Source organism: Elgaria multicarinata, chromosome 1, assembly GCF_023053635.1.
Source record: "Elgaria multicarinata webbii isolate HBS135686 ecotype San Diego chromosome 1, rElgMul1.1.pri, whole genome shotgun sequence".
Taxonomy (NCBI): Eukaryota; Metazoa; Chordata; class Lepidosauria; order Squamata; family Anguidae; genus Elgaria; species Elgaria multicarinata.
In genome coordinates this window covers 145,965,759-145,992,449 of record NC_086171.1, presented here as the reverse complement: position 1 = coordinate 145,992,449, position 26,691 = coordinate 145,965,759, and the positions used below count along the sequence as shown (strand labels likewise).

The window sequence follows — 26,691 nt, the reverse complement described above, 5'->3', positions numbered from 1 at the left end:
AAACAGTTTCCTTTCGTGATACCGGAAGCACAGAGTTGATTAAAATGAGAAAAGAAACGCCCTGGCTCTTCCCTCGGTCTCGCACAGCTAGACGAGCTAGCCAGTCAGAAAGAGGATTCCATTCCAGGCAGCCTCACGTGACACATAAAGAGGACAGTACCAAAGGGTGATCAAAGGGCTAGCGTTTTAAAGAAAAACACTTCCGGTTCCTAAGTGCAGTTGGTAGAATCCTCCATGTGCGGAACCACTTAGGAATATATTAAAGTAAATTTTAAAGGTGGTAAAGTTAGAAGCTCCTTTCCTTCAGGGGTAAAAAGACATAAGGAAAATCAAAACAAAAATCCCAAGAGAATTTACTGAGGATCAATCGTGCGGGGATGGAGACTAAGAGACAAAAAACCAATTCAAATATACATATTAATATAAGTTGACCATAAGTCTAAATAAGCATTCAGGTGAAACTGACAATCGTATGATAGTGTTCAAATGCAGCAAGAGCAGTAAGATCTTCAGTCCGCTGAATAATAACAAGTGGTGTGTGTTTATCCTTCCAGTTTCTTTGCAACTGTTAGGGCTCTCAGAATCCACCTTTCTGTCCATCTGTTAACTTCCACATTACAGGAATATAACTTAAAAGTGCATGAGTATCCGCCATTATCACAGATTTTTCAAGAACGAAATATATACGGGCAGATAACTTCCAGCGAAAAAGAAGTCAGCAGAAGGCATGGCCACATATCATCATCTTCATCATCATCATCATCTATTTCTTACCCACCTCTCTGATTGGATCGAGGTGGAGAACAACAGCAAGCATAAAATACATAAAATACTGATTAAAAACATAGCATACACTGTTAAAAACATCCTAAAAGCATACTAAAAGTATCCTAAAATTCTACTGGATAGGCCTGCCAGAAGAGATCAGTCTTGATAGCTTTCTTGACATGCCTCAGCAGAAATGCTTAAGGTAATATATGATAACTTCAGAACTCCATATCCCTTCCTAGTACTCACTATGTGGACATATTCAGTTTTCTGCATTAACATAGTCCTGCTAGGTGTTGCAGCGTGTAGCCTGGAGGGGCAGCACAATGAGGTGAAGCTCCCCAGGTTCCTTTGCTTCTCATAGCTGTTCTGTCCCTTGTAGCTCAGACTGTACTTCCAGGACTTTTCACACAAGACATTTATTGTGTGCTTGTCATTTGGGCATTACCACAAAATTGCAGCCAGTGGAGGCTGGTGGCTCCAATTTCAGTGGGGCTGTGAAGCTATTCTAGGTTTCAGTCAGAATCAGCCAAATCTCTCTTAAAAAAAAAAAAAAAAGCTATCCAAGGTGCCAAACCTGTTTTGGGAACAGGGTTCAGCACTTTGGATAGTTCCTTCTGAGTTCTGGCTGGTTTTGACTTAAACCCAGTTCTGACTTAAACTCAGTATGGATTCACATCCCTGCTGAAATTGGAGCCCCCAGCGCCCACTGATTGCAGCCATGGGAGTGGTGGCAAAGGCCCAAGTAACCTGTGCAAAAGACTGGCCAAGTTTCTTCAAATTTTGTTATCTCCCTAATAACATCTGATCAGATAGCCAAAATGGTCTCTCTCAAAACACCCTCTCTGTGCTGAACTCTGCATATATTATGAAGTCCAGATTGGCCCCATTGAGAAGACACCTTAAACCACGTCTTTAACCATGGTGGTTAAGCCAGAAAGCCAGGCTGTGTTCAGGAGACAACCTAAACCATGGCTTTAACCATGGTGGAAAAGGGGTAAAAAGCCTTATTCACCATGGTTTAAGCCATGGTTTAAGGTGTCTTCTGAACATGGCCCTGCTTTCTGGCTTAACCACCGTGGTTAAAGCTATAGTTTAAGGTGTCTTCTGAACAGGGCCAACATCTCCCCTCAAGTACAGGCTATGAGGACACATATGTTTTTGTCCTTCAACAACTCACTGTCTTGCCACTTTCTGCCCTCCCCATCACACCTCATTTCGCCTAATGGTAGGATCAGCCCTGACACCTCTTGCAATATGGTGCCAACCAGTGAAAGGGCCTTTAGGGCAAGAGATGAAACATGGTCTTTTCTCTCTCCAATGCTGGAGCCATACTGCCTAGAACCTGGGCCACCAATCTGAAGCACCATTGGGTGGAGGTTGGGTGGATGTGATTTGCATATTTCATTGTAGTGAGAGCATCCAAATGGAAATGAAATCTGACATAGGCCAACAGTACGGACAAAGCTCCAGGGACACTCCTCCCCTATTTAAATGAGTCTCTTTTTACTTCTTTCCCATTTTCCAGAATGTGGGAAGGAGGTATGAATAAATCAGCTACTGTGTTCTATGGACAGCATCCCTTGCAGTGAAGACTGATGGCTCTGATGTCAGTGGGGCTGTGAATCCGCTCAGGGTTTCAGTTAGGACTAGTCAGAACTCTCAAGGATCTATCCAGGCTATTTAACCTATTTGGGGACTTGGGTTCAGCACCTTGAATAGCTCCTTTAGAGTTCTGACTGAAACAGAGTGGATTTATAGCCCTACTGAAATTGGAGACACCAGCCTCCACTGCTCCCAGGGGCCAGAGCTCATCTAGAAAAAGCCCCCTGAGACCATAGACTGAGCTACGACCTCAGAAGAGGTGTTTTTAAATAAATAAATAAATTGGAATCCTCTTTTTGCTTCCTCCCAGCCACCATGGAGATCTCTATGAAGTCATGACCTCCTTGAGGGGGAAAAATGGGCATTTGGGGGGCATTCCAGTGAGTGAGGAAGTAGTAGTTAAGGAACAGAAGGATCCTAAGCCTTCCTAGCTTCCGTTCCAGAAAGCATTTAGATGGACCCAGAATTGCAAACGTTAAATCAAGCTGTAACCAGTGAAAACTGTTAGTTCATTATTTATTTCATTTCATTTCTATCCCATCTTTCCACCAAAAACCTGTGCTCAAGGTGGCTTACAATAGAATTCAGATTAAAAACAAAATCTTAATTAAAACATAACATAAAAATAAATAAATTAAAAACACAACTATAAAAGGAACACACAAAACCAACCAATTAAAAACTCCTTCCGCAACAGACCAGTTTATATGCTAAAGACGTGCTTAAATAAAAATGTGTTTTGCCTGCCAGTAGGACAACGGGAATTGGCCCAACCTAGTCTCCCTTGGCTGGGCGTTCTAGAGCCTGGAAGCGACTCTCCCGCACCCCCTGTCATGCTGGGGGTGCAGAGAGAAGAGCCTCCCCAAAGATCTTAAAAACTCGGCATGCTCAAATGGAAGAAGGTAGGCTTTCAGGTAGCCTCGTCCCAAGGCTACCCATAGATTATAACCAGTGCTTTGAATTCTGCCTGGAAAGGGATTGGTAGCCAGTGAAATTGTTGTAACAAGGGAGTCAGGTGCTCTGTCTAACCAGCCCTGGTCAACAGTCTGGCCAAAGCATTCTGGATCAGGTGAAGATTACAAACAGTTTTCAAGGGCAGCCCCACATAGTGCATTATACAGTAATCCAAATGGGATGTAACCACAGCATGTGTTACTGTGGACATATCAGACATCTCTAGAAACAGATGTAATTGGTGCACTAGTCTCAACTGTGCAAACGTGATCCTGGCCACCACCAAAAGTGGGCAGATTAGATAAATTTGTATAGCCTTTGCAAGGACATTGGGAGTTTGACATCCATATCTGACCACATTTGGTCTTGATGGTTGGTCAACTGCTCTTACATGAAGTGATTGTATGTATACTTTCAACATGAGAGCAAATATGCCTTAAAATGTTGCCCTAAATGCAATAGCCTCCCACTTTGACTATGGCAGGATCTACATTACTGCTTTATAATGGGATTGAAGTGCACTGATAACTGTTGGGGCCCATGACACATTCCATATACCATTTTCAAACCACTTTCAAAGTATTATATCCTGCTTGGTGTAGCAGTGAAGAAGTATTTAATTTCCTTGCCTCCTGTTGACCTGCTGCTGTGCATCATGCGTAAGTATGATAAACATTTTGAGCTTTCAACTTTGCAATAGTTAATGTTTTTCTGCAGAATTCAGCACCCGCATTTCTGAATGAAACAAATTTTAAATGGGTGAAGTGACATTTCTGAATATCAACATACATACTCTGGTTCCTCCATATATAGAGAAATGCTTGATGGATGCTAGAACAAGGGTGTTTCAGCCTACAATTTCCATCTTCCCTTACCATTGGCTATGCTAGCTAGAGATGATGGGAACTGAAGGTCAAAACATCTAGACGCCACAAGTTGCCCACCTCTCCTCTAGGGATGCTGAAGAAATTCGAAATGGTTTAAAATGAACCCAACCTGCTGAATCTGCAGCATACTAGGCAACACAGAATCTGTGGATTTCTGGATTTTTCTTTCCCTTAATTTATGCAAATTCATTCACAGGAAAATACGCACGTTTCTATTGAGACATTTGCCATGCTGGAAAATATACATGGGGGGAAATTTAATGGAATGGGGGATAATACACTAAACAATATACTAACATAATTTATGTCCATTGTTGCGAACTTTCTTAAAGAATTATTTGCATATTTTCCGCATTATGAAAAAGAAATCGAATCTGTTGTGAACGGACACCGGAACAAACAATACTGTACAATCCATAAAACACCGACGGAGCAGTTTTTACACAATCTATACATTCCTACTCTACTCTAGAAAGTATCACATTTCATGACATACTTCTTTATGAAAACAGTCACTTTGCTCAAACAATGAGAAGAACTGAATTGCTGTAAGGTACCAGGTTGACGAAAAATGTCATTTTGCGGTGTGGCTCGGAAAAAACAGCTCTTCAAAAGGAGGAGGAGCGTTCGTTCAGTTTGGCTTTCTTAAAGTCACAATTCATGGTTTCAAGGAGCAGTTTCACCAGTCTGGTCTTCCCTTTGGCCACCATAGCTTTAGAGAGTTCAAGCACCTCAGCTGTGTGATGCCGACAGACCAGCCTAAGCTCCTGTCGCACCCGCTGCTTTGGATATTTCTCCTCGGCCTTCTTCACCCACAACTCGACTTCCTTCACCAGCATCTCTGTATTCATCTTCTTCTGACCAAACAAGGTAAGCAGCATTTCCATCAAGCACCGGAAACTCTCGGTGTCCACTGAACCCACATCATCCAATTCTATGGCCTGCTTGAAGCATTCGATGGCCTTCAACTCTTCGTTTTTTAACCGGAGGCATTTCCCTGTCAGCAGCTGGATTTCAGGTAAGACATTCCCCAGGTCAAATTCCATGGCTTTAGCAAAGAACATGAGGGCATTGTTCAGGGCATTTTCATCCACAAGGAGAAGTTCCTGCATGGCATCCACTCCCATGTAATAATATACCTAGAAAAAAAGCAGGAAAAAAAGAGGAGGAAAGGCACACACTATTTTAGAAACAAAAGAACCATTTTGTTCAGTTTTGGAATAGGTATGGGAATCAGACAGAGGCTTGAAATGTAACTTTTTGTTCCAATAATTATCTGTATCATAATTATTTGTATCATAATTATTATTCTTTTTTCTTTATTAAGAGTTGTAAAAATATTTATTTATTCATTTATTACATTTATATACCGCCCCGTAGCTGAAGCTCTCTGGGCAGTTTACAAAAGTTAAAAACAGTAAAGTCAACATTTAAAAAGTATACAAAATTTAAAACCATCAAAAACGTAAAGACAACAGTATAAAAACAACAGTATCCATTTAAAAACAAAAGTTCTGGGGTCCGTTAAAAAACAAACTTAGCGTTGTTAAATGCCTGGGAGAAGGGAAAACTCTTGACCTGGCACCTGAAAGATAACAGTGTTGGTGCCAGGCGAGCCTCATTGGGGAGATCATTCCACAGTCAGGGGGCCACCACTGAAAAGGCCCTCTCCCTTGTTGCCATCCTCCGAGCTTCCCTTGGAGTTGGCACTTGGAGGAGGACCTTAGATGTTGAGCGCAGTGTACAGGTAGGTTCATGTCGGGAGAGGTGTTCCATCAGGTATTGTGGTCCCAAGCCGTGTAGGGCTTTATAGGTTAAATCAGCACCTTGAATTGGGCTCGGAAACGTATAGGCAGCCAATGCATATTATGTATGGATATGCTTTATGACATGTTCTTACTCCCCACCCCGCTTCTTCTATTTTCCTGCTTCTCTATTAGAGGCTTCCACCTTTTCCTTGTTTTCCTTGTGCTTGTTATTGTTATATTTGCAAATTTAAAAAAAAATTAAAAAAAAAAAAAAAAAGAACCAAGATGGCTCACACTGTGCAGGAAAGAAACAAGTAAAACAAAAATTATAAATGTTCACGGTTAAAAATGCCCCCCAAATCAGTAGATTAAAAGAAAAAAAGTAGTTCCCATCGCTTCTTGCATCTTACTACAGAAAATCCATTAAGGAAGAAAACATGGAATAGCTACACAATGCCTTCTGATTGTACCCTCAGTATAGTAGAGCTGCCAAAAGTCCCGAATGGTTTGGGATTAAGGACTAGCAAATGAGTGATGCTCAAGATCACTACGTCTCTCTGAACATCATCTCTCTGCTAGTCTAATGCCTGATTCCTGTTTGTATTTGCAATCAATGGTTGCTCTGTGCAGATGGGGACGTTGCACAAACTGAGTAGTAATCGAATGTGAAATTCGCACAAATTTCCTAATTTGTGCAACTTTTCTCCATTGACTGAAGTGGGCTGATACATTCTCCAGGGCAAATGTGCGCAAAATCAAGCTGGGAAAGTTTGGACAAGGTGGGTGTTTTAACTCACCTGGCCTAGATCAAGGTAAGTCTTCAGGCATGGATGTACCTTCATTACATTCTCAAGATCGGTTTTGGCATTCCAGAGGTTTCTCTGGTCTGGCATTCCTCCCAAGCCCATCTTCACACGTTCCAAGTCACGCAAATACAGTTTAATGAGCATCTAAAAATAGAGGTATTTAACATATTTAACTCCTTTTCTTCTGTTTTATGCTTTATTTTGTTGAAATCCTAGAGGTCTGTCAGAGTAGATAATCAGTGAAGGCTGGTGGCTCCAATGTCAGTGGGGCGGTGAATCCACGCCGGGATTTCAGTAGAACTAGTCAGAACTCTAACGGAGCTATCCAAGGTTCTGAACAGCACCTTGGAGAGGTCCTTTAGAATTCGGACTGGATCTGAATGAAACCTGGAGCAGATTTACCGCCCCACTGATATTGGAGCCACCAGCCTCCACTGTAGATAATCCCAGGCTCAAGAAGAAATGTTTTAAATTGGTACAAACCAGCTTCATAAATTCATATGCCTCTGTGTTCTATTAGACAGACCTGTTAGCTTTGGAACCTCAAGAAATGCCCTCATTATGACAAGTCCTTGGAAGAAGCTTTCTAAATCAAGGTGTAGATCACTAACTGTCCAAGCTAATACTGAGCTCCATCACACCAGTGTTTTATCACACTGTCACCCTGCCTTGTTTACTGTTTTGCCCCATGACCCTCATACAAGTTGTCCCTGTCCTGCAGTCATCTCGCCTCTTCCCCTCCATTTTCCTTGTTTTTCTAGGGCAGGGAAAGTACAGCATTTTTTCTCCACGTGGGATAAAACTGCCCTCCCATCCCCATGTGTTGCTGTCCTCACGCTTTATCGCAGAACCTCCCTTTTTGGGGGCATCTGCATTGAAGAACGGTCTTGCTGATGAAAGAGGAGGGCATGCTAAGTTGCTCGAACATACTTCTGCTGCTCCAACCCCACTCTCATTGCTCTCTCGTTGCTATTTCTCCCCCTCGAAAGGCAGAAACGGCACCTAATCGATCAAACGCTAAATCGTTAAAACAGTAGACAACAAAACCAGAGCGAAGAGGGGAAGGCACCCATGTCCATCAACCACAAGAATCAATGAACTGGAGGGGGAAGGAGAAGAGGCAAGGTGGAGCAAGTGCAGTGGCAATACCAGGAAACATGAACTGGCATGGGTGACAAGGTGAAATAGCGCAAGAACGCACACACGTGAAAGTGGCCAGCGCTTGACAAGCTAATGAAACGGAGGTGGAAATCGCGGATGCATACCAGGAAAAAATGGTTGGTGTGATGGAGCTCTTAATGACACTGGCAATGTAAGAGCACAAGAAGAGTCCTGCTGAATCAGACCAAAGACCTACGTAATCCAGTTTCCTTCCCCCACAATAACAAACCAGATGCCTATGGGAAGCCCAAAAGCAGACATGGGGACAATAGCATCCTCCTGGTCTTGTTCCTAGGCACTGGTAATCATCCCTTCCCGGGGAAGCTAGGCTGGCTCTCTCCTTGATGGGCTTTCAGAAGCAGGCTAAAACTTTTTTGTTCCAGCAGGCTTTTGGAGAATAATCTGGCCCTCCATTTATATTAACGTCTTATAATTTTGTTGTGTATTTTAAACGTTCCCACCCCACCCCATGTATGTTTTAAACTTTGTAAGGCCGCCTTGAGGCCTAGCATTGGGCAAAAGGCGGGATAATAATAATTATAATAATAATAATAATAATAATAATAATAATAATAATAATAGGTTTACATCCTCTGATCCTGGAGGTAACTTATAGCCATCACGACTACTAGCCCTTAATAGCCATATCCTCTATGACAGGCATTGACTTTAATGGCCTGCTAGAGAGCACAGCACTGACCAAAACAAATGTCTTAAGGTAATACGACTCCTTCAAAATATCACAACAGAAATAGTTGGTCTCTCAAACAGTCTTTTTATGTTTTGAAGGCATTTTTTTTTTAAAGGGGAGTGACATACCTTGGCGCGCATGCAGTAGGCCTGCCAGTTCAGCACTGGGTCCGGCAGCACATCTAAGGCCATGTTGCAGACGGCTATCGCCATCTCTTGCTTCCCAAGGAAATGGAAGATTTTTGCCAGGCGGTTTAGGACAGCTGGACTGTCTTTAGCTATTTCTATTGCCTTAAAAGCAAATAAATTCACAAGACATTTTTCCATTAGTGAATTTCCATGTGCTGTGTTGATTAGTAGGTCATAAATCAGAGAAACATGCTTGGTTATTTATATTCACAATTTGGCCAAACTTACAGGTTATGTCCTTTAAGGATGAGCATAACCAACCTTATTGATGGGTTGGGATGCCACCACCCCCTGAGTCTAATCCGAAAAGAAATGAGTAAAGAGGAGATTCTTTCTCCTGTGTTAATAGCTGAGCTTCTTGCCATATACTGTAACCCTCTGCATGTGTATTCAGAAGTATGACCCACTGAGTTCGATGGCACTTATTCCCGGGAAACTTGGTTTATGACTATAGCCTTAGGATGCAATCCTATACAAGTTTAGGCAGATAAAAGCCCTACAACTCCTAGCAGACCTCAACCAGTTGGGAGTTACAGGCCTTTTTTCTGTCTAAACACGCATAGGATTGCACCTCTACTTACAGCACAATCCTATGCATGGCTATTCAGACATAAGTCCCACTGAGTAGAATTATACAGTTAAACCAGATTTTTTCCAATATGAAAAGTTGTATAGCTTTCCTTTGGAGTATTCAGCACTAATATTCCCACAGGAGTTCTATAAAATGGGAGATCCCACTACTAGCATGTCCTTTAATTTCTCCACTTTTGTAATGGGTGGAGGAATGCTTGGGCCATTCTCGAAAATGTACCAAGGCGAATGGATATGCAGAAATGTCCAGATTTAGATCAAGGTTTAAGCCTCCAGGTGCATTCTTTGTGTTTAAAATGGCAGGCAGTGAAATATAGCCCAGAGGGCAAATTCCCTTTTTACTGAGCAGCCTGCAGGAGGATGGGTGCCTCTTATGCTTGTACACATTGGAGAAACTAGAATAAAACCATCCCTCACTGTAACCCCACCCGCCACGCACATTGTATTTCTTCTACACACATACACCCACCTCTTTTCCCCCTCCAAGCCCATTTCAGAATGTGCAAAATGCTAAGCTTCCATTGATAACAAACCCAAACCAGAACTTTATTTCTAAGCATTCTCTGTGTGTGTGTGTGTGTGTGTGTGTGTGTGTGTGATATTATTGGTAAATCCGGGCAGAAGAAGGAAGGAATACACCTCACTTCTGCATGCTAAAGAGGGGGTCACAATAAAACCCAGACCCCCCACAACTGTTAAAAAATCAGTGGGGGCATAATTGTTAGCTATGAATTTAGCATGGTGTACAATTTTTTACCCTAATTATTTGGAAGAATAGAAAAGATTAATGGGTAAATGAAGAAATCCTGGAGCAGCAGATAAACTGGCCGCTGGCCCCTTTCTCTATTTGCGCGGCGACGCGCAGAGGAGCCACCCTGCTTTGAAGAACACCAGCCGACCAGCAACCAACAGCAATTTTTCAAAAAACTTTTAATCAATTTTTAAATAATTTTTAATATGTGCCTGGGGAGCTCTGGGGAATATGGGGGTGCCTGCATAACTGTGGTCACGGGTAGGGGGAGGTATGGTGCTGGGGGAGGAACAGGCCAGATGAGGAGAAGAGGGGACAGATTCCTTACAGCTATCCCCTCTTCTAGTCCTTCCCCCAACCAGATGGTTCCTGGCGGCCTTATCAGCTTGCTCTCGGGTCTCGTGGTGCTGCTGCTGAATGCCAGGTCAGTCCAAAACAAAATCTCTCTCATCCATGATCTGATTGTGGATGAGGGGGCTGACCTGGTATGCATCACTGAGACCTGGGTGGGGGAACTGGGAGGGGTTGCTCTCACCCAGCTCTGCCCTCCTGGGTACTCGGTGCAGCACCAGCACAGACTCGAGGGCCGGGGAGGGGGGGTTGCCGTGGTCTATAGGAATACAATCTCCCTCTCTAGGCTTCCTGTTCAGTCGAGTGCTGATCTTGAGTGTCTGTACTGTGTGTTGGGTACTCGAGACAGATTAGGGATTCTGCTGGTGTACCGTCCACCCCGCTGCCCCACAGTCTCCCTGCCTGAGCTGACGGAGGTTGTCTCGGACCTGGTATTGAGAACCCCCAGGATGGTGGTTCTGGGGGATCTCAACTTCCATGCCGAGGCTGCTGTCTCTGGAGCGGCTCAGGACTTCAACATGTCATCGGCCCAACACACGCAAAGGGACACACGCTTGATCTGGTTTTCTCGACTGGGCAGGAGGATGGTGATCTGGAAGTGGGGGAACTAACATCTACCCCCTTGTCATGGTCAGATCACTTCCTACTGAGGTTTAGGCTCTCGGCGGCCTTTCCCCTCTGCAAGGGTGGGGGGCCTATTAAAATGGTCCGCCCCCGGAGGCTAATGGACTCCGATGGATTCCAGAGGGCTCTGGGGGATTTTCCTGCTGATATGGCCAGTGCTCCTGTCGAAGCCCAGGTCGCTCTGTGGAATGCAGAGATGACTCGGGCGGTTGACACGATCGCGCCCAAGCGTCCTCTCCCTCTGAGCCCGGTCAGCTCCTTGGTATACACCTGAGCTGAGGGCGATGAAGCAAGAGGGGAGATGGCTAGAACGCAGGTGGAGGAAGACTCGTGCTGGGTCTGATCGAACACGGGTTAGAGCTCACTATCGAGCCTACTCTGTGGCGGTGAGGGTGGCAAAGAGGCAGTTCTTTTCCACCAGCATTGCGTCTTCTCAGTGTCGTCCGGCGGAGCTTTTCCGGGTGGTTCGCGGCCTGTTACACTCTGGGCCAGGGCGAGAGATGGTGGAACCCTCGGTAGCACGCTGTGACAAATTTGCACGGCACTTTGAAGATAAAGTCGCTCAGATTCGGCATGAATTGGACACCACACTTAATGCAGCTCCACTAGTAGAGGAGTTCAGAGCGCCGTCCGGTTCAGTTTTATTGGATGAGTTTCAGTTAGTGAGGCCCGAGGATGTGGACAAGGTGCTTGGCCAAGTCCGGTCGACCACCTGTGTGCTTGACCCTTGCCCCTCATGGCTCATTACATCAAATAAGGAGGGGATCGCCGGCTGGGTCCAGGAGGTTGTAAATGCCTCCTTGAGAGAGGGAGTGGTGCCGGCCTCTTTAAAAGAGGCGGTAATTAGACCACTCCTGAAGAAGCCTAATCTGGACCCGGAGGATGTTAACAACTACAGGCCGGTGGCTAATATCCCTTTCCTGGGCAAGGTGCTTGAGCGGGTGGTTGCAGGACAACTCCAGGCACTCTTGAATGAAACGGATTATCTAGATCCATTTCAATCGGGTTTCAGGCCTGGTTTTGGAACGGAAACTGCCTTGGTCGCCCTGTGGGATGACCTCTGTCGGGAGAGAGACAGGGGGAGTGCGACCCTGTTGGTTCTCAGCGGCCTTCGATACCATCGACCATGGTATCCTTCTGGATAGGTTGTCTGAGCTGGGAGTTGGAGGTACTGCGTTGCAGTGGTTCCGCTCCTACTTGGATGGCCGATTCCAGAAGGTGGTGCTGGGGGATTATTGCTCTGTGCCGTGGCACCTAAGCCATGGGGTTCCACAGGGCTCTATCTTATCCCCTATGCTGTTTAACATATACATGAAGCCGCTGGGGGAGGTTATCCGGAGATGTGGACTGAGGTGTCATCAATATGCGGATGATACCCAGCTCTACCTTTCCTTTTCATCAAACCCAGGTGAGGCAGTGGCTGTTCTGAACCAGTGCCTGGGCACGGTAATGGACTGGATGAGGGCTAATAAACTGAAACTCAATCCAGACAAGACGGAGGTACTGTTAGCGGGTGGTTCTTCTGTCTGGCGAGGTGATGTTTGCCCTGTCCTGGACGGGGTTGCACTCCCCCTAAAGGATCGGGTCCGTAGTTTGGGGGTGCTCTTCGATCCAGAACTGTCACTTGAGGCACAGGTGAACTCAGTGGCAAAGAGCACCTTTTATCAGCTCAGGCTGATATACCAGCTGCGCCCTTATCTGGACAGAGATAGCTTAGCTACAGTTATCCATGCTCTGATAACCTCTCATTTGGATTACTGCAATGCGTTATACGTGGGGCTGCCTTTGAAAACGGTCCGGAAACTTCAGCTGGTGCAAAACAGGGCAGCAAGGTTATTAACAGGGACTGGCCGGCGAGATCACATTACGCCAGTCCTTTTCCAGCTTCATTGGCTGCCAGTCCAGGTCCGGGCCCAATTCAAAGTGCTGGTATTAACATTTAAAGCCCTAAACGGTTTGGGGCCAGGCTATCTGAAGGAACGCCTCCACCCATATGTACCTACCCGGACCTTAAGATCATCTACAGGGGGCCTTCTCCATGAGCCCCTGCCAAAGGAAGTGAGGCAGGTGGCTACTAGGAGGAGGGCTTTCTCCACTGTGGCACCCCGGTTGTGGAACGAGCTCCCCAGAGAGGTCCGCTTGGCGCCTACACTGTACTGCTTTCGTCGCCAGCTGAAGACCTTTTTATTTACTCAGTATTTTAACACTTAATTTTAACTTAAATTTAAATTTTACTGTTTTAACTCTGTATTTTAATCCTATATCAACTTTGCTGTGTGGTTTTATCCTGGTTGCGCTTTTTATACTGTATTTCGTAATTGTGTTTTAAACTGTTGGGTGTTTTACTGTGGTTTTAATTTTTGTGAACCGCCCAGAGAGCTTCGGCTATTGGGCGGTATAAAAATGTAATAAATAAATAAATAAATAAATAAATAAATAAATAAATAAATATTTTAGTAACAGTTTGTTTTGTAGATTTGTATCCTGCTTATATAAACCCACCTTTCCAAAGCAGTCAAGGGGATCAGTCCCAGAGTAGCCACAGTCATGAATACCTACGGGGGTCACTGAGAACGATTCTTTCCTTTCTAGCAATATCCCAAGGTAGCACCAGGCCAAGGCTAAAGAAAAAAAACAAAACAATTCAGAACTGCGATAAGCAAAACGCTGCATTTTTGCTGCTTTGGGATAGTGGCGGCTAATCCTGACGCTGCAGCAAAAGCATGGGGTTTCCAGTGGCTGGGCCCACCCCCTGTCCTCTGCCCAAACAGACAGTGACCAATCAGGGCTCGCCAGCCACCAGCCACAGCTCTGCCATGACTTTGGAGCAAGGATAAGCAGCAGATGCACTGTACTCGCCTCACTCAGGAGAAAAAAGTTGGGGTGCCCCCGACTTTTTTTCTTCGCAGCTTCACGGGAAAGCCCCACAATGGCTGCAAGGTGGCTGCTGCGTCATATAATCAATGCAATGCCACCAGGCAGCCACCCCAGGGCTTTGCATGCGTATAGACAGTCCCCTGGTCAACACAGCTCAAATGGGAAATTCCTCTTACCTGCTTCAACTTAAATTAATTAGAGAGTTATAGTAGACAAGATCCCAGGGAGTTTTGCATGCTTATGTATGGAAAGATTATGCCCTTGGGGTTTACTCTTTTCATCACTGCTTCCCACTGGCTGATGAAACACGCTGCATTTGAAGATGAAAAGCAGCAGGCCTTGTTGGGTGTGATACTTGCAGCAACAAAAACTGTAGATGTGTGTGTACAAACAGCCTTTTAGGATCTGAGCCACGGATCTTATCTAGTTGAGCTGAGGAGCCTGATTATGCACAGCTGAATTGCAACAGCCTTGTGGGGACATATAACATCGCATGAACTGCGCATGGAGTTCGCCCCGGAGAGTTCTCCTACCCCTGTGATGTAGATTAGAGGACTTCAGCACTTGTTGAAGCAACACCAGGGTTCTGTTGAAGGCCGGCAACCTTTTCCCCTCATCATTGCCTTTGTTCATCCACATCCCATCCAATCTGAAACAAAGAGGGGAAATAATAATAATAATAATAATAATAATAATAATAATAATAGACACTGTCTCTATTTTTGCAACATTCCTTCGTGGGAGAAAAAGCCGTTTGATGTATAAAATAGCTAGGAAATAGCCAAGGATAAAAATCTCTGTAGTTGTCTTTGATCTGAAGCTGATTGGTTTATAGTTCTGTATGCAGCAAGGTGCCAATAAACACAATATATGTAGGGAAGGCATCCTGAAATATAGCAGCGGAGAGGCAACACTGCCTTTTTTAAAAAAAATCAATTGTGTCCATTGCAAATCAGTTATTACCGACGTCCTGTGGTGGTTCTACTCTTATAGTTCTGATGAATCGGGCTCTGGTCCGCAAAAGCTTAGCCATAATAAGTTAATCTTGAAGGTGCCACAAGCCTCTTTGTTGCGTTTGCTCCTACATCTAGATATCTCTTTTTTTGTTTGTCTCTGTTATTAAATAGTGCTTCAGATCTGTAAATCAAACTGAAATATGTCCTTCCTTTAGTAAATACCTGAATTCATCAATACTCATTAGCTGAGTGTGTTCATGAGAAATTTTAATTCATTTATCTGAGAGCCAAACTGGATGTGACACTTTCAATTGCATCCATCAAAATGATAAAACATAGCAGGGAGTGTGCAGGGAGGGGAGGGGTGACTCTTTCTCCCCCCCCCACTATGGTCCTGATTAACCCCCCCCTCCCATGGCTGGTACTAGCCCTGGGAAGGAAGCTTCTATTGGTGGGGATTTTTGTCAGGATACCAGTGGGATAGGAGGGAAGAAAGGGTTAACCTCACTTCCCTTTGTGCTGTAGTTCCAGTGAAAATTGACTCCTTTTGGGGTGGGTGGGATGTGATTGAAAGTTATATGTAGGGTGACCATATGGAAAGGAGGGCAGGGTTCCTGTATCTTTAAAAGTTGTAAAGAAAAGGGAATTGCAGCAGGTGTCATTTGTATCCATGCAGCACCTGGTGAAATTCCCTCTTCATCGCAACAGTTAAAGCTACAGGAGCTCTGCCCTCTTCTGTATCTGGTCACTCTAAAGAGGGCAGGATTCCTGCAGCTTTAACCATTGTGATGAAGAGGGAATTTCACCAGGTGCTGCACGCATACAAATGACACCTGCTGAAATCCCCCTTTCTATACAACTGTTAAAGATACAGGGGTCCTGTCCGCCTTTCCATATGGTCACCCTAGTTTTATGTTTATCATCACATAGAGCTTGGACTTAAGTCATTCTAGAAGTTCTTGTACTCTTATAATAGTGCAGAATAGCAACTAGAGCATTGAATACGGAGCCAAATCAGATCTGATGCTGGAGGATCTCTTGTCATTTTTAAGAACAGTAAATGCAACCCCCAGAGTCTGCTTGGGATCAGGGCAACAGCATTGGAGCAGAGGAGTCTCCGCACCCCTTGGAACTGCTATATGCTACTTGGGGGAACTTACAGGTACCTTTAAAAGATACCCCTTCATTAGTACCACACCACACAGGCTACCTGTAGCTGAATTTACCATGAAAGAACTCACAGGCCTGGTTCAGACAACATACTAAACCATGCTGCTTAACCATAAAAAGGTTAACGGAATGCATTGACCTTAATGCATTCCATTAACCATTTTGAGGTTAAGCAGCATGGTTTAGCATGTTGTCTGAACCAGGCCACAGTGTAAATCTGACCATGATTCTCTTACTATCATGTCTAGGAGGTTAGTCAGACAAGCGTTTTATCGCACACGCGCTACTGTGATATCCAAGCACTTATGGATATGCGTGTGTCCTTTAGACAACAGTGTCCGCCTTCCGTGTGCCTCCTGATCCTTCTGCTCATTTTTCCATTGCAAAATAGACTCCTTTTAATCCAACCTTTTTTTAAAAGAAATGGGATGTGCCACAATCTCCTGCTGTGTGCTGGAAAAGCAGCATGATAAAAATGTCCCCTGAATGAGCCATGTGGTCTTTGTTTACTTCCTCTTTCCCCTCTGGGCAGAAAGAGGAAGTAATGAGGGACAAAAGCAGGGGGCGGAGAAGCGACGATAAGGAAACGTGATGATGCTATAGTTTGGCCTTTCAGCCGTGAAATTCACAGGTTGAGCTTGAGCCAGTTGCTATCTAACCTAACTCACAGGGTTCTAGTGAGGATAAAATGGGGAAGGGAAGAACTCTGAGCTTCTTGGGAAAACGGCAGGATTTTTTAAAACTACATTTATAAATAAGTCATTCTAGAATTTCTTGTACTCTTATAATAGTGTGGTATAGTAAAACCAACCAACCAACCAACGGAAATTCAACCACAAGAAGATATAGGGTTGCCCCTCTGTTTTTTTGTTTTGATATGTTTTCTTTGAGAAAAGGTCATCTGGTGCCTTTTTATGCTGGATTCCTGCCTCACCTGATGTGCAGTGTAGCCATAGAGAAGTACCAGCTTCTTCTCTCCTCCAAAGGGATCTGAAATAGAAAGCTAGGTTGCTCAAAATGCAGTAATTACATTCCTACAAATACCATTCTTGTTTCAGAGGTTCCATGGAATCAAGGATCCCAGCAGCCAGCTCTGAGCTCGCTGCCTTCAGTAATGTAATACCTGAAGCACATCTTATTCAAAGCAGTAAGCCTGAGACAGAACCACCCTCCTAAAAACACTTAATGTGCAACAGAATCATATTCTGCTCTTCTACAATTGCACGCCGAGAGGCTTACATCAAGAAAGGTATTAAAATACTTTATTTATTTATTTATTTATTTATTACATTTTTATACCGCCCAATAGCCGAAGCTCTCTGGGCGGTTCACAAAAATTAAAACCACAAAAAACCTCCAACAGGTTAAAAACACAATTACGAAATACAGTATAAAAAGCGCAACCAGGATAAAACCACACAGCAAAGTTGATTATAAGATTAAAATACAGAGTTAAAACAGTAAAATTTAAATTTAAGTTAAAATTAAGTGTTTATAAAATAAAATTTATTTTATTTACATAAAATTTAATCATAGAAATACAATTAAAAACAACACAATTAAAATAAAAAACCAAATAAAAGTAAACTATAATTTAAAAACAAACAGATAAAAAACGGAGACAATTCTGAAGCATACTTTTTTTTTTTTTTTTTTTAAACAGAAAAGCAGATCATTCTGGCTTTTGCTGCTCTTTGAGGCTTAACTGGAGTCAGGCTCGTTCTTGTGTCTGACTATTATACAGCTCACAATTTCTGAAGTTATTTTCTCACATCGGATGAAGCTGGCTGATTGACAACATGTTGGATGGCACTAATTGCACTTGGGCAAACACTTGCCTATAGCGATAGCGGAGAAATTCTCACTTCCCAAACTAATAAACAAATCAAAACTCAGTTATTCTTCAGTATTTTCACTTTTCACTAAATTTTGGAATCCAATTCCCTTTAAAAAAAAAAGCGTCCAAAAACATGTACAAGTTTTTGCATACTCATTATGAAAAAGTTTACATATAAATGAGTATAGTAGTAAGTATAATGTACAAAAAGACATTATATTAGACAAAATTGTTGACAAAACATCAGTGGGATTTATATCTGAATAGCTTGACCCCCCAAAATATTCTTTTTCTTGGTTTTATGGAAATACTGATTTATGCAAATTGATGCATATATAATTGATTGATTGTTTAATTGACTACAAGCTGTAGGATTAATCGACTAAAATTGCTTTAACTGGGTGACAATTGAAGAGATTAGGATTGCAGCCAGCTAGAAAAAGTGTTCTCCCTGCAGAAAACTCTGAGTTAAATAGCTTGAAGAGCAACATTTTTATGAGACTCAAAGTTGCAATTATTATTATTATTATTTAAAAAAGAGAAAACCTTGGTATGGCTATTTTGATGCTCTCCACTCCCCTCTCTTTGATGTCTTAAGACGTTTGGATCCGGCACAGTTGTAGTTTGTAGATAAATATAGCCCAGCCCCTGAAGGCAAATATTGTGCTATGGCAAACATTATTCCAGTCCATCCACCTGCCTTTTTGTGTGGTCTGTTGCTCTAGGGGACTGTAAACTAGGTGTTCAGAAAGTTGCACCTTTGTTTGGACACCTTGAGCTAAAAAGACTAGCAGAGGTGGCTCTCCAGCGACACAGGTTAGGGTGGCCAGGTATCCTACTTTTCAGAGGTCAGTCCTTTATTTGAAGGGCTATCTGGTCCAAATTCTCAAGATGAAGAACCAGGTGAAGAGAGAGAGAGCAGTGGTGGCCTTGGATGCCCATCAACAGCTATCACCTGGGCAGCAGATGGGAAATGATTAGCGATGGGTGCATAAGGTTTGGGATTTGGGCCAGGGCTTGTTGGGGACATTTGCCATTGTGTTAATAGATTTGAATGTTTTATTAAATGAAAGATCTGAATTCCACCTCCTTCAGGTTATATTTGGACCTTTTTTTAAAAGCACCTCAGAAAATTAGATTCAAACAGTGCAATGTTTCCTCCACCTGCAGAATCCTGTTAACTTATTTGTTTAGGTTTAACCCCTCCAACGACATTGGGTCCTTTAATTTGATAATTTAGTGGTAGAGCACATGATTTGTGTGCAGAATCTCCCTGTGTCAATCGCATGCATTTCTTCTAGTTAAAAGGATCTTGGCAGGAAAGTCTTCTGCCTGAATTATTGGTGGCCACGTATGTATTGCCAATGCAGAGGAAATACATTATCAAAAGAAAAAAGAAAAGAAAGAAAAGAGGATGTATTTGAAAGGGGATTAAACAAATTCATGGATGGTAAGGCTATCAATGGCTACTAGTCCTGTTGGCTACATAGCACCACCAGCATCAGACGCAATATGTCTCTGAATACCAGTGGTGGGAGGGTGTTATTGCATTTATGTTCTGCTTGTGGGTTTCCCATGAACATCTGGCTGGCCACTTTGAGCTTCTTTAGACGAGCATTTTATAGCATGCTCATGACTGGCCACTTATGGATGTTCGCAGGTCATTTTCACGACGCAGTGATCCTCCGGCTCCTTCTGCTGTTTTTTCATTACAAAATAAGACTCCGAAAACTCAGCTCTCCTGAACTATAATGATACTTGTTGCTATTTCCTGCCGTGTGCAGGAGAAGTTGCGCTATAAAATGCCCACTAAACTGAATGGGACATGTGGTCGCTGCTTTCTTCCCCGAGTGATTCTGCTCTTCCTTATTGCGGAAGAGAAGCAGGAAGCAGAGCAACAGTAAGGAAACACAATTCCTCTTCTCCCCATCTGAAGATCCTCCATGTGAACAAAATGAATGACCAGGTGGGCCTTGGCTCTGATCCAGCATGGCTCTGCTCATTACTCAAAAGGGGCCACCGATTTGCATTTGATAATAATTGCTATAATTTAAGTAGAAATGCAAGAAATGTCATCATACTGGCGAAGACTGTGACCAGGTAACCTGTGTACCTGCTCAGTCTGCTGCCCAGGTGATAACTGTTGATGTGCATCCAAGGCCCCAGCTGCTTTCTCTCTCTTCACCTGGTTCTTCATCTTGAGTTCGGACTTGGACCAGATAGCCCTTCAAATAAAGGACTGACCTCTGAAAAGTAGGATACCTGGCCACCCTAGCCTGCATCCCTGGAGAGCCACCTCTGCCAGTTGGAGCAGACCGTACAGGACTAGCTGACCCATCAGGGTGATTCAGAATGAAGCGGCTTTATGTGTTCAATTCATCGACATTGCCACGCTGTTGACTCCCCCCGCCCCAGCCCATAATCTCCGGCAGGGACGTTGAAGCCCAGCAGGACAGGCATGCCTTGCACAGGAGACCGGGAGAATCTAAGATTCCTGTCCCAAGAGCCATTTTCTAAATATTATCCATTGGCAATGGCATTTCACTGCTTGCCCTTGCACATTTTTTCTCACACCACTGATGCAGGGTTAGGTGCTTGGTGACCACAAGTGTTTTGAAAGAAGGCGTGGATCTTCTAAATGGGAAAAGCCTGACTCAGTCCCCTGAGGGCTTTGTGTAACCTAGCAAGCTAACTGTACATAGGGTGCCCTAGTGTACTTACTAGCCCTTTCCACAGAGAGAGAGAGAGAGAGAGAAAGCTAAGTGAATTAGAGGGAGATAGCTACGTGCATTGGCTTGGAGCCAATGCCATGCAATGGACTTTCACTCATGCAATGGGACTTACCTGCCCTCTCCCCGACTGCAGCCTCCCACATAACCCCCCTAAATTAATTCGAGGGGGGATAACCCTCTGGAGGGGATTTGGGTGGGGGAAGGGGGTTGTGATGGTGGTGAAATAAATTTCTTCAGCCGTCTTCTTTCTGCTGGCCGAATGACACCACTGGATACAACCCATTGTATAAAAGCCAACAGCAGTTCATCCCACTGGATGATGGACCGAAACTTCATACTGGTACCCAATCCTCTAAGGCACAGAGTGCTTAGTTATCCATGCCAAAATGTTTGCAGATATACTCCTGCCTTTGCTCATTCTTCTCCTCCTCTTCTCCCTCTCCCCTTCCTTCTTCCAAGCCCTGATAGTGCCCTCAGCCCTCCCCCATTGACTTAAAAAGGTAGTGACCTAAAATGCAAGTAACCTAAAAGGGTAGGTTTGGCTACCCACCTGCTTCCCATAAGCCAGGGCCTTGCCGTAAAGAGTGAGGCCTGCAGTCAGTTTCTCCATCTTCTCTTCTTCTTTCACCAGCCCAACGTCAAAGGCATAAGCATAGCCCTGCTCAGCCAAGCAACGGGCTGCCCGGAATTGGGGTTCCCCTTGGGCTGGGCCTTCCGAATCCAAGCCCATTAAGCGGGCAAGACCTTTGGTGCACTTAGCCGCTTCTTGTTCGTCATTCAGCTTGTCATAAACATAGGCCAGGTTGGCCCAAACGTTCAGATTCTCAGGGTCCTCCTGAGAGATGTGAAGGAAGATCTCCTTGGCTTGCTCCACCTCCTCCAGGTGGAAAGAGAAGACCCCGAGGAGGTTTCGGATAGCATAGTGCTGTGAGCCCATTTCAAACTCTAACTCATAGGATAGGCTTTCTCGCTTCAGCTTCAAGTCTCTCCCTTCGAAAATCATTGGGGAAGAGGACTCAAAGTTCAAGTTCATGTCTAAGTGAAAGTGACCAGGAATATAATCCATCTCGTCGATAAGGGTATCAATGTCCACTTCTGTTTCGTCCATGTTCCCACTGGAAAGATGACCTGCGACTTCAGGATCCCACAAAGAGCGGCTTCCCTAGTCTTTGCTTCCCTGCCTAGTTTTTCCTCTTTGCCTTCTCAGTTTGTTTGCCTTTCTATACCCTCCACCTCTTTCTTTACTTGTATTTCTGGTTTCGCTGATTCACATGGTGCCTGCGAAGGGAGGAGCAAAGGGAAACACTTGTCATTCCACAGCCAACCTGCTGGTTCAGGGCTTTCATTGGGTCAGCAAATCACAGAAAGCAGAGGAAGACGAGGCCGGTTCTATAAGGGGCAAAGCAGCAGGACTTGCAATGCCATCACAGTGGATGGGCAGCACAGAGAACCCTCTGTTTGAATAAAGCTCTGTTTCAAAGGTTATGAAGGTGAAACCAACATTTACATGGTGGTTTTCGCATTCAATAGCTTGGAGCAAATGTATGCAATACAGAGCAATTGGCCTGTGATTTTAGGTGCATTTGTAGAGAAATGTGAACGTTTGTGTGCCTTTCAAAATGTATTTGAAATACATGGCACAGGTATTTCTTCCTTGGGTATTTCCAGAGGGATAGCCATGTGAGACTGTTGCAGCAAAACCAAAAAAGAGTACCATGGCACCTTAAAAACAAATAACCATATATGTGTGTGCATGTGTATAGCCAGACACACACTTGCAATATTCAGGAAAACACTTAGTGGAAATGTATGCTATAATAAATGTGTTACTCTTTAAGGTGCCACAAGAGGCTTTGATATTCTTGCAGTACAAGTATTGGAAAAAGAAGGTCCTACTTAAAGTTGCTTCCATAGCTCATTTCATTAGGGTGTGCACCTTTAAAGCCCTGATTCGAGCAGTGGTGTGTGCGTGTGCAGGAAAGCATAGGTGGTCCCGGGAAATTAGGGTGTGCCTGGACACACCCAGCACAACCCGCGTGCAGGCCTATGGTTGCTTCCAAATGGACACTTTAGAGCAGAGGTTGGCAACTGTTTTGGGCTGTGGGCAACTTTTTTTGGGCTGTGGGAGGATGGGATATTGATGCCCATGGGCACCATGTTGTCTACCTCTGCATTAGAGATTGTCAGACTGGCAGCCGACTTCACACCAGACCATCGCATGTGGGCTGTGAAAGCCTGAGGGTTGATATGTGATGACAGAGAACATTAGTTATTGGGCAGATTAGAAATGTACTCAATAATATATATATTTTTAAAAAATAGCCCAAATAGCTTTGGGCCAGTCACTGACTCTGAGCCTTACCTACCTTACAGTGTTGCTGTGAGGATAAAATGTAGAGGAGAAGGCTTCTTTGCCTTTGCTTCTTTGCAAGAGGAAAAAAGGTGGGATGAATATAATATAAATAAATAAATCCCAGCAATGTCCTTTTCTTCCATCCAGGGTCCGACACTGAGCCAGAATAGCTGCCTGCAGCACCGACAAGCCCTTATGAACATATGGCAGCCTGCCCTGAAGACCCGCCCATCCCAGACCCGTGGAAACAGAAGCTGAGGCGTCCAATGTTGTCATAGCAGGGGAATTCCAGAACCATTCTCAGCTGCAGTCTCCAATCAGGAAGGCAGTTCTTCTGCTTCTTCTGCTCCATGCCCCAGAGGATGGAGGATGGAACCAAAGGGTTTCAAAGGAGCCCCCTTTTGGAGCCAAACAGTCAGGTAAGGGCAGTTTCAGCAGGATTCAGAGGAGGATTGATTTGGGGGGAGGGGAGGAATATTATTTATACGTTCTCACAGCGTGCAGAGGGCACTTTCCCCAGGCAGATGGGAGAACTGCAAGCACTTTGTACTTTACAAATGAAGCTGCAGTAAACACCACACCTGTGTTCCTGTTAAAATACACACAGATCACTCACCATGGATTTGAACGCTGTAGGAATCGTGTGGATTGACACATAGTGAGATTCATACAAATACAGATCTCTCTCTCTCTCTCTCTCTCACGCACGCACACACACACACACACAAAATCAATCCAAGGGTAACCAACTGCATAACTGTCAATCTATACAGTTTCCCCATACTATATATATTACATGGGGCTTGTCTAGATGGGCACTTTTCCCCACAGTAGCTTCAGAGTGGCAGCAGGTGATCTACATGACACAGCCGACACTCCGAAGCGATCCAGGGGCAAAGCCCCAAAGCTCCGCTCTAAAAAATTTGGGCACTTACCCCGACTTTTTTTTTTAGCTTGGAGCAAGGCTACGCGCCTCTGCAGACCTTTGTTAAAAAAAAAATTAAAAGGGGGATTTGGATATCCTGCGAGGGGGGAGCACCCCATTCCTCCCCCCCCATTTAGCTGTAAATATGATCCTTTGCATTTACAGCTTTTTTTAAAAAAGGCGGGGGGAGAGCTAAATTTTATTTATTTATTTATTTATTTATTTATTTATTTAATTTATATGCCGCCCCATAGCCGAAGCTCTCTGGGTGGTTTACAAAAGTTAAAAACAGTAAACATTAAAAAGATATACAAAATTTAAAACCATCAAATACGTAAAAAACAACAGTATAAAAACAACGGTATCCATTTAAAAACAACAGTTCTCGGGTCCGTTAAAAAACAAACAAACTTAGTGTTGTGAAATGCTGTTAAATGCCTGGGAGAAGAGAAAAGTCTTGACCTGGCGCCGAAAAGATAATAATGTTGTCGCCAGGCGAGCCTCATTGGGGAGATCATAAAATAATTGGGAGGCCACCACTGAAAAGGCCAATTTAAAAAGAAAACAAAGCCCTAACCTTGGAAGAGGGGGGCGCAGATGCTCCCAGCCGCCCCGGAACTGCCGCATGTGTGCTCAGGTGGGCGGGTGCAATGGCAATGGCAGCAGCGCCAACCGGACAGCCCGCAACTGTGCTCCCTTCCCTGTAGATGGTCGGAAAGAGCTCCAATGCAGCACCCCGGTGCCCCCTGCTGCAGACCGAATGTCGTCAAGGCGAGGGCATGGAAACGTTTATTCATGTAGGAAGCGTGCCATGTTGGCTTAGCCAGCGTCCCTTTATCTTCTCCCACTTCATGAGAACCTTGTTTGCTATCTTTTGCTGCTTGTAGCGCGCTATAATGAGGAAGACAAACGGATCCAATCTCTTTCCATTCATGAAAGGCATCAGGATCTAGCAGAGCTTCCTGGCTTTGGTCTTTGCCAATTCCCTCCTGTGTCTCACTCTGTCTATGCCATCCACTACAACTCCCATCACCCCTGAGGTACTGGCCATGGGGCTTGGTGTTGAACAACATCTAGAGCAGCGGGGGGGGGCAATTTGTGGCTCTCCAGGTGTTTTGGCTGACAAGCCCAATCATCCCTCACCATTGACTATGCTGATGGGAGTTGTAGTGAAACACCTGGAGTTGCTCACACCTGATTCGAGAGGAACTGAGGTTCACCACCCCTGCCCTAGCATGTGGAATTACTCTGCATTCATACCAAACATCCGGCTTCCCAGTTCACTGCATCTACTGCTGTCTTACGGCCAAAGTGTCAATACTTGCCTTGCAAGCCCTGGTGCTCTGTGATGTTGGTTCAAATGGCAACAGATGCATTCTTCAGCTCTTTGTTCTTATATTCCTTTGGCTAGATTTGATGTGTCGGCAATTTATCCAAATGTCAAGAAGCCAAGTACCCTCCTGCAGGCTCCGTACTCCAAGATCATCTGTTCAGACTTGGTGAGTCTATCGCTCAGTGTACCCTACATGCCCAAAGTAAAACAATTCCTTGGATTTCCCATAATGTGCTTGAATAACAACAACAAAAATATAGTGCTTGCAGTAAAAAACATTTCTTTTTTTAAAAAATAAAGGTTTTATTAGCTTTCCAAAACAAAATCAACAAGAAGAAAAAGAAGGGGAAAGGGAGTAAATACATAAACAGAAATACATTACATTTAAATTAGGGATGTGCTCCGCTTCTAATCGGACCGGCGAATTAGAAGCAGAGCGGGGGGCTTCGCCTGTCCTTAAGGCGGAGGCGAAGAGGATTGGGGGGCTGGCGGAGCGTGGTGAAGAGGATCAAGGTGAAGGCGGATCCTTTGCCTTGATCCGGAGCTCCGCCGGAAAGGTAAGTGGGGTTTACCGGGCCCTGCCGCTGTCGCTGTCGCCCATGCGGCGACAGCGGCAGGGCCCGGTAAACCCCCCCTCCTCTCCCTTACCTGCGTCCATCCGCGGTCTGTCGGCTTCTTCAATTGAGCCCGCGGTTCAACCAGGAAGTCTAGGCCGCACTTGCAGCCCAGACTTCCTGGTTGAATCGCGGGCTCAATTGAAGAAGCCGACGGACCGCGGACGGACGCAGGTAACGCCCCCCTCCCCCTTGGTCCCTTACCGGGCTCTGCCGCCATCGCCGCACGGGCAGCAACAGCGGCAGGGCCCAGTAACCCCCCCGCCCTCCTCTCCCGGCCTTACCTGGCGCCACTGCCCTCCACTGGGGAGCTCCGATTCAGAGCCGGAGCTCCGCGGTGAAGAGGAGCGGATTATGGGCGGAGCGGCGCGGACCGATCCGAAATTTTCAGATTGGCCCGCGGGGTCCGTGCACACCCCTAATTTAAATCTAATTATTGACAAAGGGTAGTACATTTAACATCTGTTCATATTTTTCTGCTTTGCTTCCAGTACAATAACAATGTTTTCTGTGTCCAGTATTAGCCACTCAGAGTGTCATCAGATGAGCGTTTTATCGCATGCTTGTTACTGCCAACTCATGGTTTTTCGTGTGTCCTTTTGACGACACCATCCACCTCCTGCATGTCTCCCACTCCTTCTGGTTTTCTTTCCACAACAAATAAACTTTTTTTTTTCCTTGGGAAGCAAAATGTGCTGCCATTTCCTGCTGTGTGCAGGAAAAGCCATGCAATAAAACGCCCACTGAATGGGCCACGTGTTCATGTTTA

The 26,691-nt window shown here is 44.7% G+C and overlaps 2 protein-coding genes across 3 annotated transcripts in view; one reads left to right on the top strand and one right to left on the bottom strand.

The window, feature by feature from the left end:
- Nucleotides 1-4,677: 4,677 nt before the first annotated feature.
- On the bottom strand, nt 4,678-21,891 carry TTC22 (tetratricopeptide repeat domain 22). 2 transcript variants are annotated; one of them, XM_063118200.1, is made up of 7 exons: nt 21,248-21,891; nt 17,063-17,118; nt 14,536-14,651; nt 13,628-13,746; nt 8,749-8,910; nt 6,760-6,912; nt 4,678-5,353 (listed from the first exon to the last, which is right to left on the bottom strand). In XM_063118200.1, the coding sequence occupies exons 1-7, from the start codon at nt 21,803-21,805 to the stop codon at nt 4,823-4,825; spliced, it is 1,695 nt and encodes a 564-aa protein (XP_062974270.1). In that variant the 5' UTR covers nt 21,806-21,891; the 3' UTR covers nt 4,678-4,822. The 2 variants fall into 2 exon arrangements, with proteins under 2 accessions (XP_062974270.1, XP_062974278.1); XM_063118208.1 differs by having other exon boundaries at nt 5,208-5,394.
- Nucleotides 21,892-24,600: 2,709 nt separating this feature from the next.
- Nucleotides 24,601-26,691, top strand: part of CIMAP2 (ciliary microtubule associated protein 2) — a 34,284-nt gene continuing 32,193 nt past the window's right edge. The window contains exons 1-2 of the mRNA XM_063135314.1: nt 24,601-24,746; nt 25,387-25,474. Of these exons, the coding sequence (XP_062991384.1) occupies nt 24,601-24,746; nt 25,387-25,474 (234 nt within the window). The remainder of the gene's footprint in view (nt 24,747-25,386; nt 25,475-26,691) is intronic.

Bases quoted from the DNA above. Each gene is read 5' to 3' on its own strand.
- TTC22 (XM_063118200.1), bottom strand. From the start codon at position 21,805: ATGGACGAAACAGAAGTGGACATTGATACCCTTATCGACGAGATGGAT. The intron at 13,747-14,535 runs GTAGGAGAACTC...TTTTTTCTTTAG, and splicing joins CTCTAATCTACATCACAGGG to CCTTGGCCTGGTGCTACCTT. The intron at 6,913-8,748 runs GTATGTCACTCC...CTCTATTTTTAG, and splicing joins CCTACTGCATGCGCGCCAAG to ATGCTCATTAAACTGTATTT.